Below are 24873 nucleotides of genomic sequence, written 5' to 3'. Positions count from 1 at the left end.
TTAATATATTACTAAATTTACTTCACACACCTTACATCGGTTTAGGAAAATTGCTAACCATATGTTCTTAGAACAGGCGGCATGGTGGTGTAGTGGTTAGCACTGTTGCCTCACAGCAAGAAGGTCCTGGGTTGGAGCCCAGCGGCTGGCGAGGTCCTTTCTGTGTGGAGTTTGCATGTTCTTCCCGTGTCTGCATGGGTTTCCTCTGGGTGCTCCGGGTTCCCCCACAGTCCCCCCACAAAGACATGCAGGTTAGGTTAATTGGTGGCTCTAAATTGACCGTAGGTGTGAATGTGAGTGTGAATGTTTGTTTGTCTCTATGTGTTAGCCCTGCGATAACCTGCCGACTTGTCCAGGGTGTACCCTGCCTCTCACCCATAGTCAGCTGGGATAGGCTCCAGCTTGCCTACGACCCTGTAGAACAGGATAAATGGCTACAGATAATGGATGGATGGATGTTCTTAGAACAGGTGGCACAGTGGTGTAGTAGTTAGCATTGTCGCCTCACAGCAAGAAGGTCCTGGGTTTGAGCCCATGGTTTTGCATGTTCTCCCAGTGTCTGTATGGGTTTCCTCCAGGTGCTCCAGTTTCCCCCACGGTTCAAAGAGATGCAGGTGGCTCTAAATTGACCGTAGGTGTGAACATGAGTGTGAATGGTTGTTTGTCTCTATGTGTCAGCCCTACGATAACCTGGCGACTTGTCCAGGGTGTACCCTGTCTCTCATCCATAGTCAGCCGGGATAGGCTCCAGCTTGCCTGCGACCCTGTAGAACAGGATAAATGGCTACAGATAATGGATGGATGGATGTTCTTAGATGCTCCGGTTTCCCCCACAGTCCAAAGAGATGCAGGTGGCTCTAAATTGACCGTAGGTGTGAATGTGAGCATGAATGGTTGTTTGTCTCTATGTGTCAGCCCTGCGATGACCTGGCGACTTGTCCAGGGTGTACCCTGTCTCTCACCCATAGTCAACTGGGATAGGCTCCAGCTTGCCTGTGACCCTGTAGAACAGGATAAATGGCTACAGATAATGGATGGATGGATGTTCTTAAAACAGGTGGCACAGTGGTGTAGTAGTTAGCATTGTCGCCTCACAGCAAGAAGGTCCTGGGTTCGAGCCCATGATTTTGCATGTTCTCCCACTGTCTGTGTGGGTTTCCTCCAGGTGCTCCGGTTTCCCCCACAGTCCAAAGAGATGCAGGTGACTCTAAATTGACCGTAGGTGTGAACGTGAGTGTGAATGGTTGTCTGTGTCTATGTGTCAGCCCTGTGATGACCTGGCGGCTTGTCCAGGGTGTACCCCACCTTTCACCTATAGTCAGCTGGGATCGGCTCCAGCTCGCCTGCGACCCTGTAGAACAGGATAAAGCGGCTAGAGATAATGAGATGAGATGAGATGAGATTTCACATGTTTAACCTTGTGAATATTAAAGGTTTAATAAGCTGAAGAGCTGCGTTGTTTTGGGAACAAAGGAAATAACTAAATGTGCACTGCATGCTGTCTCCAGCGCCAGGAAATACTGCACACTGAACGTCAACGTGGCCATTGAAAGCTGTGTCAGTGCGAGCGCCCCCTAGTGGATAAGATTTTTATTTTTATTTTTTGCAACTTGCAAATGCAGGATTTCCTGTGATGTGCAGTGCTGATGCAATATGAGATCAGACTATCAAAGTGACTGGATCAGTGACAAGTGATCTCTCACAGCAGTCCAAATGACTCCGACTTGTCAGATCTAATCCGGTTTCTGTCTCTATGAATGGACCATGCTGTCTTTCAACTTGAAATCAGCGGTAGAACAATCTTGTCTTCCAACTAATACTTGACACTTTGAATATCGCGATAGATTGAAATTTCTGTACCTGTCTGTCAGCACAGATTCATCCCTATACTATACCATTCTGTACTAACCATACTATCGCACACTGACGTAATGTGCACTGAGAACGTACCATTCATAGTCCATCCGAGGGGGTGGAACTCGAGCAAAGAAACGCTTTAGGAAAGCCAGTGAAGAGATTCGTCTTTAATTAGTGCATGACTGGTGGTTATTGTGTTTTAGAAAAACTATATTTACACGCGACGACGGCTAAATAAGAGGTAAAACGATTTCAGAAGTCATATCAAGTTTTTAGCGCTCCTATGGAAAATAATGGTACGTGCCACTCTGCCGCGAGCCTTTATTCCCCATCCTGAACCAGTTGGACTATTCGGCTCGCGCTGCTCCAGGACTTCCGCTTGTTAATTAACATAACAGTGATGTGTCCAAGGAAACCAGCCTGCTACTATATTTGGCACGTAAACAGAGGCCTGTCATCACTCTAGTTGCTATTTAAGTGACTTGTTCCAGGCTTTCTTGAGCAAGAAAGAGTGCGAAAAGCGACATCAGCTTCAGTCCCATGTTGTCGCCGAACCAGACCGAACATGCCCGCTCCAAAGATCCGGTGAAATACGGCGAACTGGTTATACTGGGGTGAGTAACCTGATGTTAGCTAGTGTCCAGGAAGCACATGTGCTTTACTTTACCCTTTCTGGCCTTTGACATGGCTGTATTTCTAACACACTGTAGCTATTACAGTTCACAAGGTTGTTTTTAATGGGTTTAAACACAACAATAATTATGTTCAACAAAAGTACAGTGATTGTGATTGTACTGCATACCTGTCAACTTTGAGGTTTGAAAAAAAAGGGATATTTCCCAGATTTTTAACTCAAAATAAGGGAAAATTTCGGAAAGTCATACCCTTCACCAAAAGTGGGTGTGTAGTTGAATGGGGGGCAATTTTCTATCTAGTATTTGTGATTTCCTGGACTCTGGTGCATGTTGGTGATAGCCAAGACCCAAACTCAATACTTATGGTTTATCGAGTGCATTTGTGAATAAACTATACATTTATTTTTATTTGCTTTCAGTGGTACCAGTTATTTCCCAAATTAAGGGCTAAAGTACGTATCTTATGTTAAAATAATGGTTATATAATGACCTGTCAATAAATTCAATTCCATTGCAATTTATTATGGTTTTACCATAGTCATGGCCTCGGAACACTAGATAGATAGATGTAATAAAGAGAGAGTAATATAAGATATTAAACCAAGAGTGATTTAAAATGGGTAAGTTTCAGATAGAAAATAAAATAGACAATGAGTGGATAAAACAGTTAATACACCAATTAGTTTACACTAGGCTATTTATGAGGTCTTAGCCAGGACGTACTTAATGTAAACATGTGTAGCTTACCTTTGATTATTTGGGAGGCTTTTGTTTTCCCCATGGAAAATTTCTTTGCGATGGAAGAGTCTGGGAACATTCCAGCCACGCACTTGTTGAAATCATCAAAGAAAGAGAGGCTAATGTTTTTCTTAGCTATTAGCATCGCCGTCTTCACCTCAGACCTAATCAGTGTTGCCAGATACTGCTGACGTTTTCCAGCCCAAAATATGTTCAAAACCCGCCAAAATGCACTTGAAACCGCCCAACTTGGGCGGGAAACCGCCCAATCTGGCAACACTGGACCTAATCACTTGCTGAGCCTCGCCTCCGGACGTAGTTCTGTAATTACTGATGCCTGAGAGGGCGGGGACGTGAATTCATGGCCCGACTTCCTGCTGTAAACTCCTGTCAGAGGCGCGTCATGAATTCTGGACCTACCGACTTTCTTATATTGTGAAAATACGGGACTTTTATATAATGTGAAAATGCGGGATATTTTCGGGAAAATAAAAAGACGGGAAGACAGCGGGAAATAAGTCAAAATAAGGGATTTCCCGGGAAAAACGGGAGGGTTGACAGGTATGTTGTACTGTAATGTCAAGTGTCTGCTGCCAACTCCAGTTACTTTAAGATACCATAATAAAACCTCGTCTATTATAAACCTCATCAGTCCTAAAAGTAGATAAAGAGAACCCGGTTAAAAAATGAAACAAAAATATTTTATTAAGGAAAATGATCTGTATGTGAACCTCTAGGATTAGCAGTTAATTTGAAGGTGAAATTAGAGTTCGATCAGGTCTGTTTTATTCAAAGATCAATCTGATCTTTACAACACATGATGGCACGAACAAAGGAGATTTCTGACGACTTACAAAACCATCTCTAAAGAGTTTGGACTCTATCAATCCGCAGTGTGTACAAATTCAAGACCGTTGTTACCCTCTTCAGGAGTGGTCGACCAACAAGAGCGAGGCGTGTAATAGTCGGCGAGGTCACAAAGGATCCCAGGGTAAAGGCCAATTTATGCTGACAATCCAGTCCTCGCAGATAGCGTTGCAGATAGCGTCTGCATAGCCCCCCCACCTTCGCAGACGCTCTGCACGCACCTCCCAAAAATTGTGACCACCGCAGAAGCCTCGCAGACAGCGTCGCAGACAAGAGGGCTCTGAATGGTCCACTCTACATCCGCTGTACACGCACTTCCGCTTCCCTACTTTCCTGGTTTTTGTTTTCACGACCGCCATTTTTAAAAACACGAGCGAAGATGGAGCAGCATGAAGAGCGGTTGATCGAGGAAGTGAGGAAGTACGTACATCTATATGACTCCAGTTCTAGTCATTATAAGTAACCGGAGGATAAACACTCCACTAACCACACCCACCAACTACTCCTAGTGATTTCGCGACTTCGCGCCCCCTTGCGTTGTGGCGGTGAATAACATCGCGCACACCTATTACTCCCCGCTCAATGATAAATTACAACTGTCTGCGAAAAGCTGTCTGCGAAAGCCTTGTCACAAGAGCATGCAGAGGCCCTATCTTCTAAGCAACTGAAGGCCTCTCTGACATTGGGTAATGTTAATGTTCATGAGTCTACTGTCAGGATAACACTGAACAACAATGGTGTGTAAGGAGAAAGCCAGTGCTCTCCAAAAAGAACGTTGCTGCTCGTCTGCAGTTTGCTAAAGATCATGTGGACAAGCCGGAAGGCTTTTGGAAAAATGTTTTGTGGATGGATATGACCAAAATCGAACTTTTTGGTTTAAATGAGAAGCGTTATGTTTGGAGAAAGGAAAATGCTGCATTCCAGGATAAGAACCTTATCCCATCTGTGAAACATGGTGGTGGTAGTATCATGGTTTGGGCCTGTTTTGCTGCATCTGGGCCAGGACGGCTTGCCATCGTTGATGGAACAATAAATTCTGAATTATACCAGCAAATCCTAAAGGAAAATGTCAGGACATCGGTCCATGAACTGAATCTCAAGAGAAGGTGGGTCATGCAGCAAGACAACGACCCTAAGCACACAAGTCGTTCTACCAAAGAATGGTTAAAGAAGAATAAAGTTAATGTTTTGGAATGGCCAAGTCAAAGTCCTGACCTTAATCCAATCGAAATGTTGTGGAAGGACCTGAAGCGAGCAGTTCATGTGAGGAAACCCACCAACATCCCAGAATTGAAGCTGTTCTGTATGGAGGAATGGGCTAAAATTCCTCCAAGCCGGTGTGCAGGACTGATCAACAGTTACCGGAAACGTTTAGTTGCAGTTATTGCTGCACAAGGGGGTCACACCAGATACTGAAAGCAAAGGTTCACATACTTTTGCCACTCACATATATGTAATATTGGATCATTTTCCTCAATAAATAAATGACCAGGTATTATAATTTTGTCTCATTTGTTTAACTGGGTTCTCTTTTATCTATGTTTAGGACTTGTGTGAAAATCTGATGATGTTTTAGGTCATTTATGCAGAAATATAGAAAATTCTAAAGGGTTCACAAACTTTCAAGCACCTCTCTCTCTCTCATATCTATCTATCTCAGTGCTGTGCAAAAGTCTTAGGCATATGTAAAGAAATGCTGTAGACCAAAGATGGCTTCAAAATAATGAAATGTTTCAATATAAGATGCTGTAATCAGTAAGCCATAATAAATGAAACGAAGTCTATTTTTGGTGTGAGATGATCCTTTGCTGAAAAAAAAAAAAAGTAGTCTCCGGTACAATGAGTGCAGTTTTATAAGGAAATGAGCTGTAGGTTTGTCCCCAGTTCTGTTCATAACTTTTATGGGCAGAATTTCTAGGTGCAGCCAAGGGGCAGAGGGTGTCCAGTTTGGTGGCATCAGAATCGCGTCTCTGCTTTTTGCGGATGATGTGGCCCTGTTGGCTTCATCGATCTGTGACCTATAGCATGCGCTGGGACGGTTTGCAGCCAAGTGTGAAGCGGCTAGGATGAGGATCAGCACCTCCAAGTCTGTGGCCATGGCGCTCTGCTAGAAATGGGTAGGGGGCATGCTTTGGGTTTGGGGGGGGGGAGTTGCTGTGTCAAGAGGAGGAGTTTAAGTATCTTGGGGTCTTGTTCTTGAGTGAGAGTTGGACAGATGGATCAGGGAAGCGTCAGCAGTGATTTGGACGCTAAACCGGTCTGGTGTGGTGAAGAGAGAGCTGAGCCAAAAGGTAAAGCTCTCAATTTACTGGTCCATCTACGTTCCTACCCTCACCTATGGTCACGAGCTGTGGGTAGTGACTGAAAGAATGAGATCGCGGATACAAGCGGTCGAAATGAGTTTTCTCTGCAGGGTGGCTGGGCTCTCCCTTAGAGACAGGGTGAGAAGCTTGGTCATTCGGGAGAGACTCCGAGTAGAACCGCTGCTCCGCCATATCGAAAGGAGTCAGTTGAGGCGGTTCGGGCACCTTGTTAGGATGCCCCCTGGACACCTCCCAAGGGAGGTTCTCTGGGCACGCTCCACCGGGAGGAGACCCCAGGACACGCTGGAGAGATTACATCTCTCGGCTGGCCTGTGAACACCTCTGTATTCCCCTGGAAAAGCTGGTGTTGGTGGCTGGGGAGAGGGAAGTCTGGGCTGCTCTGTTTAGGCTGCGACCTGGACCCGGATAAGCAGCAGAAAATTGATGGATTGATGGAGGAGCTGTAGGTTTTACTGAGCATCATATGGCGGCACAGTAGTGTAGTGGTTAGCACTGTCACAGCAAGAAGGTTCTGGGTTCGAGCCCAGCAGCCAATGGGGGGCCTTGCTGTGTGGAGTTTGCATGTTCTCCCTGTGTCTGCGTGGGTTTCCGCCGGGTGCTCCGGTTTTCCCCACAGTCCAAAGGCATGCCCTGTATCCGAAATCACTCCCTACTCATTATATAGTGGACTATATAGTGAGTTCACCATTTTGTATTGCTGTCCGAATGTATGGTGAGAATTATTACACCCTATATAGTGCACTCAAAGTATCCCACAATGTATCATGAAAAGTAGTGTACAACCGATGGTCACTATCCAAGCAATATATACAGTGCGTTGCGGTCGCGCTGAAAGAAATCAAATCAAAAGCCTCAAATTTGATTTAATAAAAGGCAAAGAACGTATTCAGCCTTGATTTTAAAAGAACTGAAAGATGCAGCAGACACAAAGTACTTTTGTATTTATTAATGTGGGAAATGCGCTCAGTATTTCAGTATCTCATCACCGTGGGCGGCATGGTGGTGTAGTGGTTAGCACGGTCGCCTGGGTTCGAACCCAGCAGCCAGCGAGGGCCTTTCTGTGTGGAGTTTGCATGTTCTCCCTGTGTCTGCGTGGGTTTCCTCCGGGTGCTCCGGTTTCCCCCACGATCCAAAGACATGCAGTTAGGTTGACGTGGGGCGACCTTGGGCTGAGGTGCCCTTGAGCAAGGTACCTGACCCCTGACTGCTCCCTGGGCGCTCTGGTGTGGCTGCCCACTGCTCTGGGTGTGTGTGTGTGTGTGTGTGTGTGTGTGTGTGTGTGTTCATTGCTTCAGATGAGTTAAATGCAGAGGATGAATTTCACTGTGCTTGAAGTGTGCATGTGCCGAATAAAGGCTTCTTCTTTTCTTCTTATAATATGGATTTATCACAAATGCATGCATGTATTTATTATTTTGAAAACCCACCAGCTGACGGATCTGACACATTTTAATTGTGCGACAGTAATGACGTAAATAACGACGCGGCAGAGTAGTGTCCGGAAGTGTGTTTTTCCCCCCCCGTTTTGTTTTATCAATGAGCTCACTATATAGTCCTCTATATAGTAATTCCCTATATAGTGAGTAGGGAGTAGTGAATGAGTGAGTGATTTCAGACACAGGGATGCAGTTAGGTTAATATGGGGCAGTCATGGCCTGAAGGCTGGGCTGTAGCCCAGCTGCCCACTGCTCTGTGTGTGCTGTGGCGGCACGGTGGTGTAAGTGGTTAGCACGGTCGCCTCACAGCAAGAAGGTTCTGGGTTCAAACCGGCAAGGGCCTTTCTGGGTGGAGTTTGCATGTTCTCCCCGTGTCTGCGTGGGTTTCCTCCACATGCAGGTTAGGTTAATATGGCCCTTGAGCGAGGCACCTAACTCCCAACTGCTCCCCGGCCGCTGTTAGCATGACTGCCCACTGCTCTGTGTGTGTGTGTGCTCATTGCTTACGTATGTGTGTTCACTGCTTCAGATGGGTTAAATGCAGAGAGGAAATTTCACGTGTGTGACGAATAAAGTCTTTCTTTCTGTCTGTCTGTCTGTCTGTTCACTGCTTCAGATGGGTTAAATGCAGAGGTTAAATTTCACCCTGTGCTCGAGTGTATGTGTGACAAATCAAGGCTTCTTGGCAGAACCAGCCACAGTTCTTCTGGACACTTTGTCACAATTGCTTCTTAATTTTTGCACCAAACCCCAGTGGCCTTCATTATGTTTTCTTTTTTTAATTTGAAAAGTGCTCTCTTGTGTAATATGCTGCTCAGATAAATTCCTCGTGTGTGTTCACATACCTGGCAATAAGTGTTTCTGAAGGAAAAAAAAGTAATATTTTAATTTTGAAAGCCAACATTTGGAACTCTAAAATGTTTTTGTACTGGCTCGATAATGTAGAAGTCATAAAATATAAATATATAAGAAAGTTTTGATAGAAAAAAAGGGTGCCAGAGACTTGCACAGTACTGCAGGGTTCCCCCCGGGTTCTGAAAAATATTCTCCACTTTTTTCCTTAAAATATAGTCAAATATGTTTTTTTTTTTTTTTTTTTTTTTTCTTCTTAGTTACCGACTTATCAAAGTGGACTTAAAACAGGTTTACTCCAACCAAACTCTTTCGTTTGAGGTTATTTTAGGATGGCATTATTCAAGAGGTATTAGGACTCCTTTTAGCCTTTACTTCAACACAACTTGATTTACAATTTAACAGGATCAAGAAGAGTCTTGGAACAACCAACAATGAAGAAATCCAAATTTCCCGTCGATTTACAAACCGAATACAGAATGATGGCACGTTTTTCACCATGCGTTAGTTAGCCCAGGGACATTTCTCACTATTGAAAAGACCAGGGCCTCAGTCAGGTTTTCCTGGGGCTTGTAGTTTTTAAAGGAGAATTGAATTAATTTTTAAACTTGCTTTATTTCTTAATTAACACATTATTCAATTACGTTTTCGGTTTTAGTAACCTTATATTGTGACTTGTATTGGCAACTAATTGCAATTAAATATTATCCTTATCGGCCTATTCGGTTTTTAGCCGTGTTGAATTTAGTTCGTTTGGTCCACGGCAGGCGTCGCTTATCCATGTGATCTTCACCAGACTTCGAAACATGAAGTGTCAGCCAGGTGTCAGTGCCGCCATTTTGAAAACTGTTTTTTCCAAACGAAATATTACACAAAAACAAGTTTAAATGACGATTACTGCTTACTACTTACAAACAAAACTTCCGGCTTGATTACGTCAGCATTTGAAAGAGGGCGCGCGCGTCTTTTGACAACGTTGGTAGATGTCGGTCACTTTGATTTCCGCTGTATGTTTTACTTCCGGGGCGGCACGGTGGTGCAGTGGTTAGCGCTGTCGCCTCACAGCAAGAAGGTCCGGGTTCGAGCCCCGTGGCTGGCGAGGGCCTTTTTGTGCGGAGTTTGCATGTTCTCCCCGTGTCCGTGTGGGTTTCCTCCGGGTGCCCCGGTTTCCCCCACAGTCCAAAGACATGCAGGTTAGGTTAACTGGTGACTCTAAATTGACCGTAGGTGTGAGTGTGAATGGTTGTCTGTGTCTATGTGTCAGCCCTGTGATGACCTGGCGACTTGTCCAGGGTGTACCCCACCTTTCGCCCGTAGTCAGCTGGGATAGGCTCCAGCTTGCCTGCGACCCTGTAGAACAGGATAAAGCGGCTAGAGATAATGAGATGAGTTTTACTTCTGTCCTACAATGTCTCGCACAGGTCTCAACGAATCTCGTTTACAGCCATTGCTTTGACATATATTACAGAGCATATTTTGTATACTCAGAACTTGCTATAGCAGTGATGAAATAGGTATCAAAAATGCATTCCTATATTTTAATAAAATGAAAAGTAGAATTTTGATAATTTTTGCCTTCAGTCTCCTTTAAGGGAGATTGGCATCGATAGGTTGGGGAGGTTATATCTAACTTTACAAGAAATGTTACACACACACACACACACACACACACACACTCAAAGGTTATGACATTTTTATTATTGATTTCTGCACTGCTGTTTTTAAATTTATGTACTTCAGTTTCTGTCTCCTTATTATGAAGTTATCAACACCCATAATGTCTCAGGAAACTGAGGCATGTGTCATTTGACCTTAAATATGATAAGTAAAACTTATCAGTTTAATAAAAATACCTAATTTATCACTCGCGTATCTCTCCTTTAGGACTACAAAGGCACCAATTTATATAATAAGCTAAATTATTATATTTCAACATTCAGAATCCCAGATGACATCCACAGGGTTAGATCTTAAGGTTTTTCTGCACTAGCCAGCCGGGCTAGTGGCTTGCAAATTGCACTAGCCCGCAGAGTGTTGAGAGTTTAAGCCCAATTCCTGTGACAATTGAAAGAATTTTAAATACTAAACAATGAACAAGTTGAAACAACAGAAGCTCCTAATTCAGTGTAACAAAACCAGTACTTTATTCAATCCATTATGGTTCTCATATGTGACTTTGTGTTTCAAACCATAATTGTCACTTTGAAGTATAAAAGAGGTAGTCATTGCTTACAGTTAAGTAGACTAGTACATGTAGTAATCTCGCAAAATGGACTAGAACTGAAATCATTCAGTTGCCTTAGACTGGAAAAAAACATAGCAAATTCTTATAGAAATGGACTAGAACTGAAATCATAAACTTATCTTGGACTAGAAAAGAACATGACTAATTCTTGTACAAGTAAACATTCCATACAAAAAATATTCATTAATTGTGCACATACATGTAGCAATACTGTCAGGGTAACAAACATAAATGAGATCTAATGGCAACATAGGAAGATACAAGTACATGATGGCAGTCAACTGAGAGTTACAAGTAAAATTAATTTCTGTTTAAGTACAAACCACAACACTTGAAGAAATATTACAATTATTTTCCCTTTAAGGGTGGGATTATTCACTAAGTGAAATCACTGTGTCAATGAACTGTGACAGTAATGTTCAGCAACAATGCATTACACCATGTACAATAAATAGAATGAGCTAAAAGATTTTGTATCAGATTTTGCGTGATTCAAGATGGCCACACCCATGTCAAGTTATTGCACTAGCCAACACAGGCTAGTAGCAGAGATTTTGCACTAGCCCGTGGCTATCTGCACTAGCCACGGGCTAGCGGGCTAGTGTTAAGATCTAACCCTGCATCCAAGTCAGTTGTTTTTGTATTAAGCTGTTACTTATTTGAGGGTGAAAATACCCGGGGGCTATAGCCCCGAGTGATGGGGCCTAATGACACCACAGTGTTGGCCTCGGGGACTCAACACACCTGAAACATGGAGCCCTTCAGTCGCTTGCCGGCTGTCGGCACTTACAATTATTTTTATTTTTATTTTTAACCGACCCCTGTATAACTGACACTGTCTGATGTGCTCGGGGACGGTCGGGGCTCTGAGTGTGCCTCCCCCATAGCTGTTTCAGCCCTTAAATCATCTTCAGTGCTTGAAGAAGGCTGCCCAAAAAACTTCGTCACCTTAGACTGCACCATTGTTTGGTTCATGCAGGGATAATTACACCACCACGCCAGGCTGATTAAGACACACTGTGATTGGTCAAAAGTTTGGTGGTCATTATGTGTAGTTGTTTTTTTTTTTAAAATTGGTCACAAGCACGTGCTCATTGTTTACACTCTGGCTTCCTGCTGTCTCTTCGTTGCAGGGATGAGAAGTCTTCCGGAAATCCGGATATTTGACAAAACTCTTGAAAATCTCCGGTTTTCCTAATGGAGAAATTTATTTTTTGGATTTTTCGCGTTCCTAGACGTGGTGTAATACTTCGCATCGTCCTTGCATGGGCGCGGTCCTTAAATAGCCCAAACACAGTTCATTGATTAAAGACAGGTGTTCTTTGTTAACGGCGCGTGTGCCGGAGCTCGTTAGGCGCGCGCGCCCAAGGCGCACCTTCAGGTGTACGAGCTAAGGCGTGCAGGACTGACCTCGTTCTGTGCAACGCAATCGCGCTAGAAAACATGTTCAAGCTGCCAGTATAGCTGCGGTCTTTTTAGTTGCAAATTACAAGTATTTCCTCTTGTTAATAATTCACCATGTCAAAACAAGCGAAACTTTCCTCCTTCTTTCGATGTGAAGAGAGGTAAGCAATTTATTATATTTTTTTTTTCCATCAAAGTTGCATTTTGTGGTTTTGAAGCTAAGTTTTAGTGCCGTTTCTAGAACACAACATCAAGAAAACGTGGAAGAAACAGCAATAATGAGAGCCGGTTTCTAAGCTGCCTAAAACTAGCAATGGTAATTATTTTTTGTTGCATAATGTACTCAGGCTGCCAGTCAGTGTGTGACACACACCCCCTGAAAAATCCTAGCTACGCCCCTGATTTACATGAGAAATGTGGTATTCATTGGTGTTTTAAATTTACAGACAATACGAACTAATGTAAACAATTGGCATCAACTCGCATAAATATGAATCGGAAATGTTTAGTTCACTTTAGCTTCTGCAAACACACAACTCTACTAAAAGATTGATAAACGAGGCTCAATGTCCCCAACATTGAAACCTGAAAGCTTTAGAAACTCTAACAGACCTTTTACTTTTTAACTAGCCTGGCAAGCCAGACTAAATGTGAATATTTAGTCTGGCCTCGCTCGTAGACATTTCCGAAGGGGGTGGGTAGGAACAACCCGCTGTCTTTCAAACTGTCTCTGTGCGTATAGGCCAACGCTCTGACCAATCAGCGCAACAGTGACTGTGACGTAGTCAGAGCGACAGAAAGCAGTGGGGGAGGCCTTGAAATAAATAATTTTTCAAAATGCGTATTAATTAACAGGTTCTAGATATTAAGACGTTTGGAGATAATGACCACAAGTTTGGAGTCTGTACCACATACTTAACATTTTTTTTTCTTCAAGTGTTTTTCAAGGGTTTGCTTAAACTGTTTGAGAGTTTTTATTTTTATTTAGTGGTGTTTGGTGAAATAATTTCCCTTAAATTTAAAATAACGGGAAAATAAGAAACAATCAAAGTAATGTTTCAAAGCTGTTTATTAATTCTTCGTACTGCACAAACTAGCCCCATCCTTTTGGCTACGAGCGGAGCCAGCTGGTAGATCAGACTTTTGCCATAGCCGGTCGGCAAAACAGCGAAAACGTCCTTCTTGAAAAGGAATGAGCGGAGAGCCTCTTCCTGCTCATGTTTCAACGAAAACTCCAAGTCTGATTCTTCTAAAACTGATTCCAAAGCGGAGTCAAACGCACGCTGTTCACTAGCCGTAGCCATCTTTCCTGTTGTGCTTTCTCCAGCATCGCGCAGCTTTGTCATCACTCCTGCAAAAGCCTGCCCAAAGAATCCAAACAAAAACCTTGCGTTGTGATTGGCGGGCACGATTTGATGCCCGGGGTGTTTTGTTGATATGGTGCAAGGCTAGACCCACTCGTAGGCAAAAATATTTTTGGCCGCTAGGCGGGTGGGTCTAGTTTACTAGGCTACTTTTTAACAGGACTGTTTTGGGATTTTGCTGAGTTTACCTTCAACTGTCTGATTTTTTTCAAAGTAATGAACTGTGTAGACAGGAAAATCACCGCGTTTTCTAAATGCACTCCTGAAAATTACTCATTAACTAGGAGAATTAAATTTGATATTTTTGACATGTTAATCATTAATGTACATGAAAGAAAAAGGCTTAAAAGTTATAACTTGTTTTAGTGAAAATAAGTACTAAAATGCACTAGAATGCAGGGTTTTGCGTGTTATTAAAATATTTTCGGGGGACGTCCCCCCCCCCCCATCTTAGTTTGACTTTCAAAAGTTCTTTTTTTTTTTTTTTTCTTTGCTCCACTTTCATCTCTACTTCATTGGGTTGGATTTCAGCAAGTGGAGGGATTTCTATAAAGATGACAAATACATTCGTCACTATGACGACTGCTAGTAATTTTTCTCTTTGTCACTGATGGATTATGTTCATCAATGACGAGCGTGAGGAATGCCAGTGGGTGGTGGAAGCCATGGCCTAATGGTTAGAGCTTTGGGACCAAAAGGTAACCGGTTCGATTCCCTAGACCAGCAGGAATGGCTGAAGTGCCCTTGAATAAGGCACCTAACCCCAGGCTGCTCTGGGTACATTGTACGTCGCTCTGGATAAGAGCATCTGCTAAATGGCATTAATGCAATGTAATGTTACCCTGGTACTCTGTTAAAAAAAATATATATATATATATATATATATATATATATATATATTATGGCATGCCGTTCAGGAAATTAATCTTTGAATATATTGAATGAATCCCCGAATATATTGAATGAAACTTTGAATATATTGAATGAAACTCTGAATATATTGAATGAATCCCCGAATATATTGAATGAAACTTTGAATATATGGAATGAAACTCTGAATATATTGAATGAAACTCTGAATATATGGAATGAAACTTTGAATATATTGAATGAAACCTTGAATATATGGAATGAAACTTTATATTGTGCCCCCGCTCCCACAGCTCGGCAGACAGACAACAGGTCCCAAGAAAAACTCTGACTAAGAGGAGAGTATTAGAGTATATTGAGAAACGCTGTAAAACTCGACAAACAAAACTTACAAATTAGTTTTATATACAGAAAATACCGTTATACAAATATGATCCACAAGGGAAATGACTTTGTCACCGTAGCTTCGTTGCACATAAAAGAAGTAAACACTAATAAAACCACAAGCATTCGCCAGAGTGTTAACAATGTCTTTATTGTTTAAAATAGCCGCAACCAAATCCCGAGCCGACTGACTCATTTTTGCTGCAGGACAGCAGCAGTGCCGTCATGACGTCAGCCAAGTTTCATTCCATATATTCAGAGTTTCATTCAATATATTCGGGGATTCATTCAATATATTCAAAGATTAATTTCCTGAACGGCATGCCATTTTTTATATATATATATATATATATATAAAGTGTGTGTGTGTGTGTGTGTGTGTGTGTGTGTTATTATAAAGTATCACTATATTTACACGATGACCATTGTGAAAGACAAAAATACCATGTAGTCTGATCCTAGCATTACAAATGGACCCAACCATAGTAATTTGGCAGTGCCGGGATTTGAACACACAACCTTTCAATTGGTTATTCAAAGACTTGAGCACTGAGCCTCCACAACTAGCTCATACACTATCACTTTCCCAGTAAAGTAATATAATATTCACAGTAACCACCTGTAAAACATACACTGTTTAGTATAAAATAACACACACAATCCAGTACATTTGTTCATCTGGCTGAAGCTTGGAAAAAACTTGCCTAGTCCCCATGTATATGGGTGTTTTTTAAAAACGGGAGCTTCTTTCAAAAAATCCCACCCACACAAGCACTGTTTTTGAACAAAATCTCTGTTCACATGAAAACGCAAAACCACACCAGCAAGCGCATACCAAACCAACATTGCACAAAATCGTCTCGTATAAACAAAGGAGATAATGGCACGCGCGCACACACACTGACAAGTCAAAATCTCCATTTTCCCTGTCAACACTGGACGGAGTTTCTGAACATCTTCACTGTGGAAGGAGTTTTGCAAAACGGCCATTTTAGTGACCTGAAATGCACTTTGCGTGTGAATGAAATGCCAGAACTCATAGAAAAAAACCTACACTACCGTTCAAAAGTTTGGGGTCACCCAGACAATTTTGTGTTTTCCATGAAAAGTCACACTTTTATTTACCACCATAAGTTGTAAAATGAATAGAAAATATAGTCGAGACATTTTTCTGGCCATTTTGAGCATTTAATCGACCCCACAAATGTGATGCTCCAGAAACTCAATCTGCTCAAAGGAAGGTCAGTTTTATAGCTTCTCTAAAGAGCTCAACTGTTTTCAGCTGTGCTAACATGATTGTACAAGGGTTTTCTAATCATCCATTAGCCTTCTGAGGCAATGAGCAAACACATTGTACCATTAGAACACTGGAGTGAGAGTTGCTGGAAATGGGCCTCTATACACCTATGGAGATATTGCACCAAAAACCAGACATTTGCAGCTAGAATAGTCATTTACCACATTAGCAATGTATAGAGTGGATTTCTGATTAGTTTAAAGTGATCTTCATTGAAAAGAACAGTGCTTTTCTTTCAAAAATAAGGACATTTTAAAGTGACCCCAAACTTTTGAACGGTAGTGTAAGTTTTGAACAATACCCGTACTGTATGTGTAGACTAGGCCACAACTGATGCAGGATGCAGCTGAGCTCAAGGTTAAAGCAAGACGGCCTTTCAATTTCATAAAATCGGTGAAATTTAGTTCCCTCTGAAATTTGGTCATTGTGATATATGTTTATTTCTGTAATATCTCACAAAATATCAGGCCATTCTATGGCTGGGAAGTTATTTAATTTGAGGGGATTAAAGGAACAGTCCACCGTACTTCCATAATGAAATATGCTCTTATCTGAATTGAGACGAGCTGCTCCGTACCTCTCCGAGCTTTGCGCGACCTCCCAGTCAGTCAGACGCAGTCAGACGCGCTGTCACTCCTGTTAGCAATGTAGCTAGGCTCAGCATGGCCAATGATATTTTTTGGGGCTGTAGTTAGATGCGACCAAACTCTTCCGCGTTTTTCCTGTTTACATAGGTTTATATGACCAGTGATATGAAACAAGTTCAGTTACACAAATTGAAACGTAGCGATTTTCTATGCTATGGAAAGTGCGCACTATAATGACAGGCGTACTAAAACCTTCGGCAGCGCATTGATGCGGAGCTCAGATATCAATGCGCTGCCGAAGCGCGCAGAAGGTTTTAGTACACCTGTCATTATAGTGCGGACTTTCCATAGCATAGAAAATCGCTACGTTTCAATTTGTGTAACTGAACTTGTTTCATATCACTGGTCATATAAACCTATGTAAACAGGAAAAACGCGGAAGAGTTTGGTCGCATCTAACTACAGCCCCAAAAAATACCATTGGCCATGCTGAGCCTAGCTACATTGCTAACAGGAGTGACAGCGCGTCTGACTGCGTCTGACTGACTGGGAGGTCGCGCAAAGCTCGGACAGGTACGGAGCAGCTCGTCTCAATTCAGATAAGCGCATATTTCATTATGGAAGTACGGTGGACTGTTCCTTTAAAGCAAATAATGTGCATCAGGGCTAGAATTTCGTGAAAATTTGCAGGAATCTGTTTGGATTCTCGCAAAACCGTTTTGCGAGAATCCAATAAAATAATTTCAACAACTTTTGTGTTTGTTGTGACTGTGTACGAGTTTGACTTCTTTTCACAGGCAGTCAGTTGGCCTCCAACTCGGCCCTCAAACCACAAATACAGTACCAGTTACAGTAATTAAAATACACATTTATACACACTATCAAGCTCATTATCACTTTATTTCATTCCTTAATCATCAAGTCAACAACTGAAGGATGGAGCCGAGGACGACATCTTCAAAAGCCTGCTGCAAATACAGTAACTGTTACAGTAAACATTACAATATACAGAGTTATTCACAGTAACAAACTCATCACTCTATTTCAATCCTTAATCATCAAAAACTGAACAAGAGAGAACATCTGAATGTCAGAAACCCAACTGCACCAATGTGTCAGGGTCATGCCAAACTATCATTTAGTTTACTCTGCCTCATCACTGACAGCTGAGTCTGAATCATCATCACTACTAGCAACCACACTACAGTCAGGGTCAGGATGCACAACGGCATATAAGTCAGTGCTGGCAGAAGTAGAGCTTGCACTGTCTAGGGGTGTTCACACGGCAACTTTTACTCCGGTGTAGCACCGGGGCTGCCCCGGTAGAGCGTTCACACGGTACAAAGTTATACCGGTGTAGCCCCTGAAAGCTGCTTAAACCGGTGCAAATCTAACCCTGCTCGGGAGGTGGTTTAAGAAATTTACTCCGGAGTAAATGCTAGTTTGCGGGGCAGCACTGATATAAAACGGGACGTCTGAACGCTACAGGGGTAGACTTGCTATGCGTGAGTAGAGTTGATTACATACGGGCATTGCATAATTTGCATCCTGGTATTTTGCGCTTCCAAAATGGCGAATATCAACAACAACAACAGAACTGCGTGTCTTCCAGTGTTGCCAGATTGGGCGGTTTTAAGTGCATTTTGGCGGATTTGAACATATTTTGGGTTGGAAAACGTCAGCAGTATCTGGCAACACTGGTGTCTTCATCCACGTTGTTTTCCCGGTGCTTGGTGATGCCATGACAACCGGGAAAAGGAAGTATGTTTTCACGCATGCTCATATTTCATTTCCGCATTATTACTATCGTATAGCACGGTTGCAAAGACTGCCGTGTGAACACAAGTGGGGCTGCACCGGTGCTAACACGCTTCTCTCTAGTAAGCAGGTTTGTGACGTGTGAACGCTCCACAAAATTTACACCGGTGTAAGATATATCGCAACAAAATACATCGGTGCAGCATCGATGCAAATATGTGCCGTGTGAACACCCCTTCTGAGTGACATTCTGGGGTCAAACCATGGAGGATCTTGTTTATGTCTTTTCTCATGTCAGTAACCTGTATTTTTGTGTGTTTATCATATTTATTCATTTCATTGGTCTTGTCTTTCTGATTCCGAATGACTGCACGTGTGTGTGTGTGTGTGTGTGTGTGTGTGTGTGTGTGTGTGTGTCAGACTCCTGTATAGGCTCATGGTTTTCCCCAAAGCGTTTTAGCGTGTCTGGCCCGATATGCTTGCTCTGCCTGCCGATACGCTTAGTCGCTTTAGTTAAAATCCGATATGCTTAGGCCCACTTTACACGGGGACGGTCTGAAACAAAAACGCAAAAGTCCGTTTTCGTTTTCACTTTTTTCCGCGTCTACACGACCGTTTTCAAGGAGGAAATCTGCGTCTATACGGTGACGCATAAATGTGTGGAATTCAATTGGATGTGCATGCCAAGCGGCTAGGTGGTGCTGTGAAAGACCTCCGCTATGTCTGCATGCATGCGCAACGTCTTCCGTCTTGTCTGATCTGCGCCGCGAAAACTTTGACTACTCTGGCAAGTAAGAAAGTAAGTAAAAAAGTAAGAGCATACTATACCCGCCTCTGTTCATTAATGGTATATGTGCAGATTCGGTATAGATGTTCGAATAGGGCTGGGCGATATGAGAAAAAATTATATCACGATATATTTTTTCAAAATTTTCGATAACGATATATATCACGATATAAATCAAATCACCATTTTTGTATTTTCTTTAATTTTCTGCTCAAAATATGAACATTACAAATTAGTAGTTCCTTCCTAATTAACAAAAATAGCTTAACAAGCCTTCAAGTTTCACAGAACCAAAACAAACTGGATGCACATTCTTTTGTTCTTTTTATTCAAATGAATAAACTGAAACTGAAAAATAAAAACTATATACGATTGTTAATCATTTGTGCAAATTCTAGCAGCTTTCAAATAAACAAAGACATATTGACGTGTAAACCTTATGCTGCAAGGAGAAAAAAAGTGCAATCCTGTACGTCAGTGTGTTTAAGGTTTTGTGTAACACTTTGTATGTCCGATTTTAAATATCCAAAATACCTCCACACAACCGAAGATCTCTGGCCCTTCTTTTCAACGATGTCCTCCAGGGCAGTGCTCTGACTTTCCTGTTCAGAACCCCGGTCAGTCGGCTTCTCGCTCATTTTTATAATCGCTTTGTTTCACACTTTGTTGGAGAAATGCCGCGCTCCTGCAAACTTCACCACAGCCATGCTGTGCGTTGCTGCTACACGTGTGTGTTTGTGTGTGCACGCAACCTAACATGTCGTGGCTCTCTTCCAACTGATTGGTTACGTGCGGTACTGTTTAGTTATGATTGGCTATTTGCGTGTCTGTCAAAACTTCGGATGAAGTAATTTTATTGAAGGCGTAGGCTTATCGTAGGCATATCGTACGTGTCTAATTTCTAATCGTAGGAGATTTTATATTGTGAATAACATCGTAATCGTAAAATCGCCCAGCCCTATGTTCGAAGGACTCCTGGACGTTTATTAAAGCTGCCAGAGCAACTTGAAGGTCCGTTGGATCGATGTAATCAGACATGCTCTTACTTTTTTACTTACTTTCTTACTTCCCGGGCTGGCATGTACAGTATATGACATATGTATGACGTAAACGCGTACCCGACGTGAGCAGATCCGAGCAGAGTTTCGCGTATTGGGTAGTTTAGACGGATATGCAACGGGGGCTGTTTTTAACTTATCCACTCTGGAAGGCGTTTTCAATTTTTTCCGTTTTTCAGCCTCGGAAACGCCGTCCCCGTGTAGACGAAAGGCACTTCCGATAAAATATTTAGTCGTTTTTACCCGACAGCGTCCTCGTGTAAACAGGCCCTTAGATTTATACCGATACGTTAAAATTTCCTACCCACAAGTAACTAGGTACATAGGAGAGCAAATAACAGATCCATTTACATACTGATTGATATTTGTGTTAAACAAAAGGTCTTTTTTTTTTCCAATGTTTGTGTTGATTCTGTCAAAGTAATATGTCCACGTGGTATGATGTAAACAAACTGTAATCTGTTGGCTACATCAGGATCACGTGTTCAAACCGTCCAATAAAAATATCAAAAGAAAACGTCAGACATCCCGGAATTTTCCGATTCATTATAAGCAATCTCATTGGCTGCCGATGTTGTCTCCCACCAGACGGACAAAGCCGACTGATTTTAATAGTCGGTCTTTCACGTTTCGTTCACACTCCCGTCCAGCGTTTTTCTCTCCTGTTTCAAATTTGTATCCCACAATGCCTTGCGCAAATGGGGAAAGCCCACCACGTGATGCATGATGTAGTATCTTGTATTGGGTCATGGTGAAGCAGGAAAAAATAGCGGAGAATTTAGGGCCACGTTGCTCTAAATTCATTAATCGTTCTATTTTTAAAAAAAACTAATAAAATTGGAAGTCTGTGATTCGAATTCAGTAGCTTTCGGTCCACTAAACAAAAATAATTGGGTGTCGGGGAAAATTATTTTTATGACCTCAACTTGAAAAATCTGAAAGGCAGTCTAGCTTTAAGGGTCTTGTGCTGGGATCAGACTGCATAATTTCAGCCAGAGTTTGGCAATTTCCAGTGATGGGCCTGGGAATGACGAGTGAGCCTTGTAGTGTGAGATTTGAAAAACCAGCGATGTAGGGGTCTGAGAAGCCTCACGACACCTTGACAATGTTCAGCATGCCAGAATGTTTTGTATTTTCTCACCTAGTTTGACAGCTCCAACAGCGTGTTCCTTGACATTCCTTCTGTAGCCATGAATGACAATTTCTTGTGGGTAGTGGTGGTGTCTCAACAGTTACAGCTGTGGGTTACTGATTAGAAGGTTGGGGGTTTAAGCCCCAGCACTGCCAAGCTGCCACTGTTGAGCCCTTGAACAAGGCCCTTAACCTTCTCTGCTCCAGGGACGCTGTATCATGGCTGACCCTGCGCTCTGATCCCAGCTTCTTAACAAGTTGGGATATGCAGAAAAAATAATTTCACTGTGCTGTAATGTGTGTGTAATATATGAAAATAAAAGCAGCTTCTGCCTCACCGATGATTGGTCAAGATCAGACTTGTAGTGGTGACCAAGAAATGACAAGTAAGAATTTATGGCACTATGATTGCCTAATCTGACATGGTGGCCATCGTAAAAGGCAGAAATATCCATGTAATCTGATGCTGGCATTACACATGGAACCAACCATGGCAGCTTGACAGTGCTAGGATTTGAACACGCAATCTTCTGATCTGTTTCTCAACGGCTTGAGCACTGAACCACCACAGCTAGTTCGGTGCAATCTTTTAGTCGGAGTTAATTCAGTGATGGAACTGGTTGAATCGGTGTAGGTTAATTGAGCTCGGCGCAGTGGCTCAATGGTTAGGGCTTTGAGTAACAGATCAGAAGTAGGGATCGACCGATATGTTTTTTTCAGGACCGATACCGATTATTATGGAATTGGGATGCCGATAACCGATATGTGCAACCGATAAATGTAAACATTATAATTCACATGAAATTAAACATAGCACACACTGACACAGACCTTCATATCCATGAAATGTATGTTTAATTGTAAAATTGAACATGAAATTTTGTGCGGGGAGATGCCAGCAGCATTTGTACAATAAAGTCAAACATTAGTCAGAATAAAATGAGAAATAAAATAATAATAAAATTCACCAATAAAAAAATAAATCACTCCCTACTATATTACAGCTCACCATTTTCAGTGGAAAATAAATGAAAATACACTCTGGATTCTGGATAGAGAAAGTGAGAACGGAGTGTTAAAAGCTCTGGTTAAAAGGAGCGGCTGCTCCTTTAAGAGTATATCGCTTTCCGAATCAGAAGCGCTAGCGAGGAGAATCACTTGCGCAAGAATTATAAATACTAGTGGAGTACGTTACAGCGCAATGTGAAGTAGCATAAGAACATTTAAGTCAAGAGTTTAATTGATGCATTTCGTTCATTACCGTTTATCCAAGCAAGTGTGCATCCACGACACAATGTTCAAATAGCGCTTTATAAAGTTACCTAACATGTACAAGTGCAATGCGCTTTTTGAGCACGAGTCACGTCATGAAGTTTACTCATCACCATAACAAATAGCCAGTAGGCTTGCGCTAGCCTACAGAACACAAACACTACGTTTTATTTCGTCTTCCTTTGACCACCTCTCTGTATGGCTGTCATTCTACTGTTCGAGTAGAACTACTGACACATTCACAACGTTTCCAGACGGGGATTTAAAAATGACTGCAGCCTACGTTATGCTGGGGACTGCTTACTATGGACAACATTACATGTAGTTTCAGCGAGACTAGTTGGTTGTAGGCTAATTCAAGTGCTTCCTTCCGTAAGCTAAGTTTGCCTGGCTACACAGATGCAAATGGACAATTTTAACGAGTAGTAGATGAAGAATGTAAACATATAATGTTGTGCGTTTGCAACTTGTGTGTTTGTGACTTATTGCGGCAAAAGCAGCGTGTCCTTACCTTGAAGTGGGATCTGCTTCTGCCCGAGTGCCCATACGGCCGCCTTGAAACGGTTCACAGCGGTTAGCTACGCGTGTTGATTGGCTGTATCCCTTGTGCCGCTTCTGCCCGAGTGCCCGTACGGCCGCCTTGAAACAGTTCACAGCGTTTAGCTACACGTGTCGATTGGCTATATCTCTTGTGCCAAACAAATCAGATGTTGTGGTGGGCGGGACCGTGTTCTTGAACTCAGAGAGGCGAGTGCAGGAAAGGACGTGCAGTGACAGTCGCGTTAGGAATGAAATGGCTGCAAAAAGGCATGTTATCGGCATATCAGTGGAAATTATGGCCGATACCGATAACCCTAAAAATGCAGAATATCGGCCCGATATATCGGCCAGGCTGATTATCGGTCGACCCCTAATCAGAAGGCTGTGTGTTCAAATCCTTGCGCATGGCAGCCAGACTGCCACAGTTGGGTCCTTGAGTAAGATGCCCTTAACCTTTGACTCCGGTGTAGCCAGCGTCAATTGTGAATTTGTTTTTGAAAAGTACAGTCGGCAAACCTGCTACCAGTAAACTACTATAAAATATACAGTCAAATTTACAGAGTAGTAAAACTCCTCTCAGTTCAAGTCAATCCAATTTTATTTATATACCATTTTTAAAGTGCATATCATGGGTAAATTCAGGAGCAAGATCAATGTAATTCTCCTAGTTTATATTAAACTTTGGTCAAATATCTGTAACATTCTGCATTCTCTGCAGTTTTTTTTTACCTTGCGCAATACCAGAAAAATTCAGTTGAAATCAAGCCATTTGAGGCGAATTGGTCCGCCTCTGAAAAAACTTGGCATTTGAATTTCCCGGCAAACATTGATTTTCGTGACGTCGCGTGCGGGATGCCTCCCTCTGAATCCTACGTCAGCGCTGGTTTGTTTATGAGAAAACGACCTGGTGGTTTTCTGCAAATGTCTTCAACGTTATCACGTAATTATTAAAATGGTTAACAGATGTATCGTAGGAGGGTGTAACAACACCAATCATGATGGGATTAGTACTCATCGTTTTCCAAAAGACCGGACAATGAGAGAGAAATGGGAGCGCTTGGTCTACACAGGCTGTGCACTGAAACCGTGCAAAGCTCTCGCAGCCTGCTGGCGCTTTCACAGATAATGTCATGAATCTGGCTCCAGACTCCCTTGGGATTTTTCCAGACACGTTTTATTTTATTTTTTTCTGCTGTAGACAGATGGCCTTGTGCAAAATTACCCTTCTGGATGAGTGTGTAAAGGGACATGCTTTCATATAAAAAAAACCACGAAATTGGTCCAGAATATGCCTTTTAACAATGTACATTGTCATGAAGCAGCTTAAGAGCGGTTCACCTAGATAGAAATCTATCAAAGGAGTGAGCGTGGCAAGGAAAAACCCCTTTAGAAGACCTGAGGAAGAAACTCTGAAAGGAACTACACTTAAAAGGGAACCAATCTTCTGGGAGGTGCTGGATACCCTAC

At 42.4% G+C, this 24873-nt stretch overlaps 1 protein-coding gene across 1 annotated transcript in view; it reads left to right on the top strand.

Annotated features, from left to right (window-relative positions):
- The first annotated feature begins 2190 nt into the window (after nt 1–2190).
- Nucleotides 2191–24873, top strand: part of LOC132883783 (E3 ubiquitin-protein ligase pellino homolog 2) — an 85384-nt gene continuing 62701 nt past the window's right edge. Inside the window, exon 1 of the mRNA XM_060917792.1 lies at nt 2191–2471. Within this exon, the coding sequence (XP_060773775.1) occupies nt 2398–2471 (74 nt within the window). The 5' untranslated portion in view covers nt 2191–2397. The remainder of the gene's footprint in view (nt 2472–24873) is intronic.

This window comes from Neoarius graeffei, chromosome 3, assembly GCF_027579695.1.
Source record: "Neoarius graeffei isolate fNeoGra1 chromosome 3, fNeoGra1.pri, whole genome shotgun sequence".
NCBI lineage: Eukaryota > Metazoa > Chordata > Actinopteri > Siluriformes > Ariidae > Neoarius > Neoarius graeffei.
The sequence above is the reverse complement of the archived record's forward strand: the minus strand, read 5'-3'. Positions and strand labels throughout refer to the sequence as shown.